The 10,000-nt window shown below is 49.1% G+C and overlaps 1 protein-coding gene across 1 annotated transcript in view; it reads right to left on the bottom strand.

Annotated features, from left to right (window-relative positions):
* Positions 1 to 10,000, bottom strand: part of LOC139413972 (protein diaphanous homolog 3-like) — a 451,641-nt gene that overhangs the window by 321,637 nt on the left and 120,004 nt on the right. The window contains exon 15 of the mRNA XM_071161859.1: positions 9,444 to 9,548. Within this exon, the coding sequence (XP_071017960.1) occupies positions 9,444 to 9,548 (105 nt within the window). The remainder of the gene's footprint in view (positions 1 to 9,443; positions 9,549 to 10,000) is intronic.

The raw sequence follows: 10,000 nt of genomic DNA, 5'->3' as shown, positions 1-10,000 counted from the left end.
ATGATCATCTATGACAGACAAAGCCCATCTATGACAGATATCACAACACGAGGTGAATCAGCCTGGAGACGTTGTTGTGTTGTGGAGACTGGAGAGGCTATTCTGTTGGCTTATTACAAAAATAGAGAGAGAGAGAGAGAGAGAGAGAGAGAGAGAGAGTGAGAGAATGAGAGAGACAGAAAGAGAGAGAGAGACATAGAATGAGAGAGTGAGAGAGAGTGAGAGAATGAGAGAGAGAGAGAGAGAGAGAGAGAGAGAGAGAGAGAGAGAGAGAATGTGAGCGTGTGTCTCCTCTCTCATCCATCAGGACAGGATGACAGGACCAAACAGTTGACAGTTGTAAACATCTTTAGTGATCAAACCTCATCACTCTGTTGGTTCACTTCAAAGGTACAAATCGCTGTGAGCAGGACAGAGAGCTGTGTAGATTGTATGGTACAGAGCAAATGGTCTATTGATCCAGACAACAGTTTTATATTGAAGAACAGAACCACACTAAGGTCAACCCTGGGCTGCTCTCTAACCCTCTCTGGGGGGACTACAACACAGGAACACAACGGGTAAGTGTGTGTGGGAGTGTCGGGGGGAGAGCAGAGAGACAGAGAGGAGAGAGAAAGCAGAGAGAAAGAGAGAGAAAGCAGAGAGAGAGAGGAGGAGAGAGAGAGGAGGAGAGAAAGAGGAGAGAGAGGAGAGGAGAGGAGAGAGAGGAGAGGAGAGAGGAGAGAGAGGAGAGGAGAGAGAGGAGAGGAGAGAGGAGAGAGAGGAGAGGAGAGAGGAGAGGAGAGAGATGAGAGGAGAGAGAGGAGAGGAGAGAAAGCAGAGAAAGCAGAGAGAGAGAGAGAGAGAAGGAAGGTAAATTCTTAGTGTTTTCACTACTATCTCCTGCTCCATCACAAAACATTAACACCAGTGAGAGTGTTGACTCTCAGAGCCCAGAACACAATCACAGCTCAGTGTGAGGCCAGTATACCCCACACAACACAGCTCAGTGTGAGGCCAGTATACCCCACACAACACAGCTGGATGTGAGGCCGGTATACCCCACACAACACAGCTGGATGTGAGGCCGGTATACCCCACACAACACAGCTGGATGTGAGGCCGGTATACCCCACACAACACAGCTGGATGTGAGGCCAGTATACCCCACACAACACAGCTCAGTGTGAGGCCGGTATACCCCACACAACACAGCTGGATGTGAGGCCAGTATACCCCACACAACACAGCTCAGTGTGAGGCCAGTATACCCCACACAACACAGCTGGATGTGAGGCCGGTATACCCCACACAACACAGCTGGATGTGAGGTCAGTATACCCCACACAACACAGCTGGATGTGAGGCCAGTATACCCCACACAACACAGCTGGATGTGAGGCCAGTATACCCCACACAACACAGCTGGATATGAGGCCAGTATATCTCACACAACACAGCTCAGTGAGGCCAGTATACCCCACACAACACAGCTCAGTGTGAGGCCAGTATACCCCACACAACACAGCTCAGTGTGAGGCCAGTATACCCCTCACAACACAGCTCAGTGTGAGGCCAGTATACCCCACACAACACAGCTCAGTGTGAGGCCAGTATACCCCACACAACACAGCTCAGTGTGAGGCCAGTATACCCCACACAACACAGCTCAGTGTGAGGCCAGTATACCCCACACAACACAACTCCGTGTGAGGCCAGTATACCCCAAACAACACAGCTCAGTGTGAGGCCAGTATACCCCACACAACACAGCTCAGTGTGAGGCCAGTATACCCCACACAACACAGCTCAGTGTGAGGCCAGTATACCCCACACAACAGGGTTGGATGTGCTCCAAACGGCCCCATACTCCCTAACCCGTGCACTAGGGCCCATAGCACCACTACATAGTGAATAGTGGTCCAAGGCGCTGTGAGGCAGTATAGGACCACTACATAGTGAATAGTGGTCCATTTGGAACCCAAGACGCTGTGAGGCAGTATAGGACCACTACATAGTGAATAGTGGTCCATTTGGAACCCAAGACGCTGTGAGGCAGTATAGCACCACTACATAGTGAATAGTGGTCCATTTGGAACCCAAGGCGCTGTGAGGCAGTATAGGACCACTACATAGTGAATAGTGGTCCATTTGGAACCCAAGGCGCTGTGAGGCAGTATAGCACCACTACATAGTGAATAGTGGTCCATTTGGAACCCAAGGCGCTGTGAGGCAGTATAGCACCACTACATAGTGAATAGTGGTCCATTTGGAACCCAAGACGCTGTGAGGCAGTATAGCACCACTACATAGTGAATAGTGGTCCATTTGGAACCCAAGGCGCTGTGAGGCAGTATAGGACCACTACATAGTGAATAGTGGTCCATTTGGAACCCAAGGCGCTGTGAGGCAGTATAGGACCACTACATAGTGAATAGTGGTCCATTTGGAACCCAAGGCGCTGTGAGGCAGTATAGCACCACTACATAGTGAATAGTGGTCCATTTGGAACCCAAGGCGCTGTGAGGCAGTATAGGACCACTACATAGTGAATAGTGGTCCATTTGGAACCCAAGACGCTGTGAGGCAGTATAGCACCACTACATAGTGAATAGTGGTCCATTTGGAACCCAAGGCGCTGTGAGGCAGTATACGACCACTACATAGTGAATAGTGGTCCATTTGGAACCCAAGACGCTGTGAGGCAGTATAGCACCACTACATAGTGAATAGTGGTCCATTTGGAACCCAAGACGCTGTGAGGCAGTATAGCACCACTACATAGTGAATAGTGGTCCATTTGGAACCCAAGGCGCTGTGAGGCAGTATAGCACCACTACATAGTGAATAGTGGTCCATTTGGAACCCAAGACGCTGTGAGGCAGTATAGCACCACTACATAGTGAATAGTGGTCCATTTGGAACGCAAGGCGCTGTGAGGCAGTATAGGACCACTACATAGTGAATAGTGGTCAATTTGGAACCCAAGACGCTGTGAGGCAGTATAGGACCACTACATAGTGAACAGTGGTCCATTTGGAACCCAAGGCGCTGTGAGGCAGTATAGGACCACTACATAGTGAACAGTGGTCCATTTGGAACCCAAGGCGCTGTGAGGCAGTATAGGACCACTACATAGTGAATAGTGGTCCATTTGGAACCCAAGGCGCTGTGAGGCAGTATAGCACCACTACATAGTGAATAGTGGTCCATTTGGAACCCAAGGCGCTGTGAGGCAGTATAGGACCACTACATAGTGAATAGTGGTCCATTTGGAACCCAAGACGCTGTGAGGCAGTATAGCACCACTACATAGTGAATAGTGGTCCATTTGGAACCCAAGGCGCTGTGAGGCAGTATACGACCACTACATAGTGAATAGTGGTCCATTTGGAACCCAAGACGCTGTGAGGCAGTATAGCACCACTACATAGTGAATAGTGGTCCATTTGGAACCCAAGACGCTGTGAGGCAGTATAGCACCACTACATAGTGAATAGTGGTCAATTTGGAACCCAAGGCGCTGTGAGGCAGTATAGCACCACTACATAGTGAATAGTGGTCCATTTGGAACCCAAGACGCTGTGAGGCAGTATAGCACCACTACATAGTGAATAGTGGTCCATTTGGAACGCAAGGCGCTGTGAGGCAGTATAGGACCACTACATAGTGAATAGTGGTCAATTTGGAACCCAAGACGCTGTGAGGCAGTATAGGACCACTACATAGTGAACAGTGGTCCATTTGGAACCCAAGGCGCTGTGAGGCAGTATAGGACCACTACATAGTGAATAGTGGTCCATTTGGAACCCAAGGCGCTGTGAGGCAGTATAGGACCACTACATAGTGAATAGTGGTCCATTTGGAACCCAAGACGCTGTGAGGCAGTATAGGACCACTACATAGTGAATAGTGGTCCATTTGGAACCCAAGACGCTGTGAGGCAGTATAGCACCACTACATAGTGAATAGTGGTCCATTTGGAACCCAAGACGCTGTGAGGCAGTATAGGACCACTACATAGTGAATAGTGGTCCATTTGGAACCCAAGGCGCTGTGAGGCAGTATAGGACCACTACATAGTGAATAGTGGTCCATTTGGAACCCAAGGCGATGTGAGGCAGTATAGCACCACTACATAGTGAATAGTGGTCCATTTGGAACCCAAGGCGCTGTGAGGCAGTATAGGACCACTACATAGTGAATAGTGGTCCATTTGGAACCCAAGGCGCTGTGAGGCAGTATGAACAGAACAAGGCTTTGAAGAACAGCTTTTCTCTGCTCACTATAAAAGCTACACAACCCCCCCCCCCCACTCTCAGGAGTGGAGAAGAGGGAGGGAGAGAGGAAGGAGGAGAGGAAGGGAGAGAGAGAGGAAGGAGGAGAGGGAGGGAGAGAGAGAGGACGGAGGAGAGGGAGGGAGAGAGAGAGGAAGGAGGAGAGGGAGGGAGAGAGAGAGGAAGGAAGAGAGGGAGGGAGAGAGAGAGGAAGGAGGAGAGGGAGGGAGAGAGAGAGGAAGGAGGAGAGGGAGGGAGAGAGAGAGGAAGGAGGAGAGGGAGGGAGAGAGAGAGGAAGGAGAAGAGGGAGGGAGAGAGGAAGGAGGAGAGGGAGGGAGAGAGAGAGGAAGGAGGAGAGGGAGAGAGAGAGGAAGGAGGAGAGGGAGGGAGAGAGAGAGGAAGGAGAAGAGGGAGGGAGAGAGGAAGGAGGAGAGGGAGGGAGAGAGGAAGGAAGAGAGGGAGGGAGAGAGGAAGGAGGAGAGGGAGGGAGAGAGAGAGGAAGGAGGAGAGGGAGGGAGAGAGAGAGGAAGGAGAAGAGGGAGGGAGAGAGGGAGGAGAAGAGGGAGGGAGAGAGGGAGGAGAAGAGGGAGGGAGGAAGGAGGAGAGGGAGGGAGAGAGGGTGGAGAAGAGGGAGGGAGGAAGGAGGAGAGGGAGGGAGAGAGGGAGGAGAAGAGGGAGGGAGAGAGGAAGGAGGAGAGGGAGGGAGAGAGAGAGGAAGGAGAAGAGGGAGGGAGAGAGGGAGGAGAAGAGGGAGGGAGAGAGGGAGGAGTAGAGGGAGGGAGGATGGAGGAGAGGGAGGGAGAGAGGGTGGAGAAGAGGGAGGGAGGAAGGAGGAGAGGGAGGGAGAGAGGGAGGAGAAGAGGGAGGGAGAGAGGAAGGAGGAGAGGGAGGGAGAGAGAGAGGAAGGAGGAGAGGGAGGGAGAAGAGGGAGGGAGAGAGGGAGGGAGAGAGGAAGGAGGAGAGGGAGGGAGAGAGGGAGGAGAAGAGGGAGGGAGAGAGGAAGGAGGAGAGGGAGGGAGAGAGAGAGGAAGGAGGAGAGGGAGGGAGAAGAGGGAGGGAGAGAGGGAGGGAGAGAGGAAGGAGGAGAGGGAGGGAGAGAGAGAGGCAGGAGGAGAGGGAGGGAGAGAGAGAGGAAGGAGAAGAGGGAGGGAGAGAGGGAGGAGAAGAGGGAGGGAGAGAGGGAGGAGAAGAGGGAGGGAGGAAGGAGGAGAGGGAGGGAGAGAGGGTGGAGAAGAGGGAGGGAGGAAGGAGGAGAGGGAGGGAGAGAGGGAGGAGAAGAGGGAGGGAGAGAGGAAGGAGGAGAGGGAGGGAGAGAGAGAGGAAGGAGGAGAGGGAGGGAGAAGAGGGAGGGAGAGAGAGAGGAAGGAGGAGAGGAAAGAGGAGAGGGAGAGAGGGAGGGAGAGAGGAAGGAGGAGAGGAAAGAGGAGAGGGAGAGAGGGAGGGAGAGAGGAAGGAGGAGAGGAAAGAGGAGAGGGAGAGAGGGAGGGAGAAGAGGCAGACAGAATAAATTGCTTTAAGAACAATTTCCTTTCACAGGATAGAGATCAGTGATTAAAACAGCAAAATGAAGTAAAAACAGACGAGGCCGTGTGGCGACCCGGTAGGACAATTACTGCTCACCTCAAATGGCCGAAAGACAACAGCTTCTATCAAACCACACGATGACAATTACTGCTCACCTCAAATGGCCGAAAGACAACAGCTTCTATCAAACCACACTATGACTATTGGATTAGACTATTTTATAAATACATAACAGTCTCCTCTATTGACCTGTTCTGACGGCCACAGCTAAATTATAATGCTGAATTACCCAACTGGTAATTGAAGACCATAAACTATAATCAGCGGCAGGATTCAGAACGTCACGCACCACTTGATGATTCAACAGCTGGACGTTTTACTTCAAATGAGGCACGCAAATCAAATCTATATACAGGCTATATACAGTAGAGAGGCTATATACAGTAGAGAGGCTATATACAGTAGAGAGGTTATATACAGTAGAGGCTATATACAGTAGAGAGGTTATATACAGTAGAGGCTATATACAGTAGAGAGGCTATATACAGTAGAGGCTACATACAGTAGAGAGGCTACATACAGTAGAGAGGCTATATACAGTAGAGAGGCTACAACCCCTTGGGTTGTGCCGTGGCGGAAGTCTTTGTGGGCTATACTCAGCCTTGTCTCAGGATGGTAAGTTGGTGGTTGAAGATATCCCTCTAGTGGTGTGGGGGCTGTGCTTTGGCAAAGTGGGTGTGGTTATATCCTTCCTGTTTGGCCCTGTCCGGGGGTGTCCTCGGAATGGGCCACAGTGTCTCCTGACCCCTCCTGTCTCAGCCTCCAGTATTTATGCTGCAGTAGTTTATGTGTCGGGGGGCTAGGGTCAGTTTGTTATATCTGGAGTACTTCTCCTGTCCTATTCGGTGTCCTGTGTGAATCTAAGTGTGCGTTCTCTAATTCTCTCCTTCTCTCTTTCTCTCTCTCGGAGGACCTGAGCCCTAGGACCATGCCCCAGGACTACCTGACATGATGACTCCTTGCTGTCCCCAGTCCACCTGGCTGTGCTGCTGCTCCAGTTTCAACTGTTCTGCCTTATTATTATTCGACCATGCTGGTCATTTATGAACATTTGAACATCTTGACCATGATCTGTTATAATCTCCACCCGGCACAGCCAGAAGAGGACTGGCCATCCCACATACGCTCTCTCTAATTCTCTCTTTCTTTCTCTCTCTCGGAGGACCTGAGCCCTAGGACCATGCCCCAGGAATACCTGACATGATGACTCCTTGCTGTCCCCAGTCCACCTGACTGTGCTGCTGCTCCAGTTTCAACTGTTCTGCCTTATTATTATTCGACCATGCTGGTCATTTATGAACATTTGAACATCTTGACCATGTTTTGTTATAATCTCCACCCGGCACAGCCAGAAGAGGACTGGCCACCCCACATAGCCTGGTTCCTCTCTAGGTTTCTTCCTAGGTTTTGGCCTTTCTAGGGAGTTTTTCCTAGCCACCGTGCTTCTACACCTGCATTGCTTGCTGTTTGGGGTTTTAGGCTGGGTTTCTGTACAGCACTTTGAGATATCAGCTGATGTACGAAGGGCTATATAAATACATTTGATTTGATTTATATACAGTAGCCAGGCTATATACAGTAGAGGGGCTATATACAGTAGAGGGGCTATATACAGTAGCCAGGCTATATACAGTAGAGGGGCTATATACAGTAGAGGGGCTATATACAGTAGAGGGGCTATATACAGTAGACATGCTATATACAGTAGAGGGGCTATATACAGTAGAGGGGCTATATACAGTAGAGAGGCTATATACAGTAGAGGGGCTATATACAGTAGAGGCTATATACAGTAGAGGGGCTATATACAGTAGAGGGGCTATATACAGTAGAGGGGCTATATACAGTAGAGGGGCTATATACAGTAGAGAGGCTATATACAGTAGAGGGGCTATATACAGTAGAGGGGCTATATACAGTAGAGGGGCTATATACAGTAGAGGGGCTATATACAGTAGAGAGGCTATATACAGTAGACATGCTATATACAGTAGCCAGGCTATATACAGTAGATGCTATATACAGTAGATGCTATATACAGTAGAGGCTATATACAGTAGACATGCTATATACAGTAGAGGGGCTATATACAGTAGATAGGTTATATACAGTAGAGAGGCTATATTCAGTAGAGAGGCTATATACAGTAGAGAGGCTATATACAGTAGAGGGGCAATATACAGTAGAGAGGCTATATACAGTAGAGGGGCTATATACAGTAGAGAGGCTATATTCAGTAGAGAGGCTATATACAGTAGAGAGGCTATATACAGTAGCCAGGCTATATACAGTAGATGCTATATACAGTAGATGCTATATACAGTAGAGGCTATATACAGTAGAGAGGCTATATACAGTAGAGGCTATATACAGTAGAGAGGCTATATACAGTAGAGGCTATATACAGTAGAGAGGCTATATACAGTAGAGAGGCTATATACAGTAGAGGCTATATACAGTAGAGGCTATATACAGTAGAGAGGCTATAAAAGTAGCCAGGCTACATACAGACACCGGTTGGTCAGGCTGATTGAGGAAGTATGTACATGTAGATTTATGGGTTTATCTTGCTTCAAAGTCGCCTATAGCCAAACCAAACAATGTAACCAGTAGCCTATAGCCAAAACCCCACCATATTGTGGAGCAATCATTGCAACAAGTAGCCTCATATTAGCATGTCATGCTAGTTGATGATAATCCTAGTCATATTAGCATCCCATGCTAGTTGGATAATCCTAGTCAAAGTAGCATCCCATGCTAGGTGATGATAATCCTAGTCAAATTAGCATCCCATGCTAGTTGATGATAATCCTAGTCAAATTAGCATCCCATGCTAGTTGATGATAATCCTAGTCAAATTAGCATCCCATGCTAGTTGATGACAATCCTAGTCATATTAGCATCCCGTGCTAGTTGATGATAATCCTAGTCAAATTAGCATCCCATGCTAGTTGATGATAATCCTAGTCAAATTAGCATCCCATGCTAGCTGTTTCATCTTCGGATCTTCCCTCTCAATTTCAAGTAGATATTTTCATCATAGATCGACATCGGCCAGTGATTTTGCCGTTCGTTACGCAAGTCTTGTTGACCGAGGAAAAGTTCACGTGGGACGGTTATTTCTGAAATGTTGTGAAGTGAGGATCGGTATTTACGTGGGACGGTTATTTCTGAAATGTTGTGAAGTGAGGATCGGTATTCACGTGGGACGGTTATTTCTGAAATGTTGTGAAGTGAGGATCGGTATTCACGTGGGACGGTTATTTCTGAAATGTTGTGAAGTGAGGATCGGTATTCACGTGGGACGGTTATTTCTGAAATGTTGTGAAGTAAGGATCGGTATTCACGTGGGACGGTTATTTCTGAAATGTTGTGAAGTGAGGATCGGTACTCGGTAAGGAGGACGCAACGCCGTTTAACTACCATAAAACCTAAATGTGATTTGTGTCATTCTGAGCACCGTGGGTGGACGCCCTAATCAGGGTTCGGTGCATTCCTCAAATGTCCGGGCCACATTTTCCTCACAGAAACCCAGGTGTGGGTCTGTCTGTCTGTCTGTCTGTCTGTCTGTGGGTGTGGTGTGTGTCTGTGGTGTGGAGTTACCTGGGACTTGAAGGCAAGTAGCTCTGCCTGCAATTCATTGATCTTCTCTTCATTCTTAAGCAGCTGAGCCTGAGCCTCCTGTCGACCCAGGTACTCCTCGTCAAACTGGAGACAGAGAGAGAGAGAGAGAGAGAGAGAGAGAGAGAGAGAGAGAGAGAGCGAGAGAGAGAGAAAGGGGAGGGAGAGAGAGAGAGAGACAGAGAGAGAGAAAGGAGGGAGAGACAGAGAGAGAGAGAAAGGAGGGAGAGAGAGAGAGAGAGAGAGAAAGGGGAGGGAGAGAGAGAGACAGAAACAGAGACAGAGAGAGAAAGAGGAGGGAGAGAGAGAGAGAAAGAGGAGGGAGAGAGAGAGAGAGAGAAAGAGGAGGGAGAGACAGAGAGAGAGAGAGAGAGAGAGAGAGAGAGAGAAAGAGGAGGGAGAGAGAGAGAGAGAGAGAGAGAAAGGAGGGAGAGACAGAGAGAGAGAGAGAGAAAGGGGAGGGAGAGAGACAGAAACAGAGACAGAGACAGAGAGAGAAAGAGGAGGGGGAGAGAGAGAGAGAGAGAAAGAGGAGGGAG

This window comes from Oncorhynchus clarkii, chromosome 7 (genome assembly GCF_045791955.1).
Source record: "Oncorhynchus clarkii lewisi isolate Uvic-CL-2024 chromosome 7, UVic_Ocla_1.0, whole genome shotgun sequence".
Taxonomy (NCBI): Eukaryota; Metazoa; Chordata; class Actinopteri; order Salmoniformes; family Salmonidae; genus Oncorhynchus; species Oncorhynchus clarkii.
The sequence above is the reverse complement of the archived record's forward strand: the minus strand, read 5'-3'. Positions and strand labels throughout refer to the sequence as shown.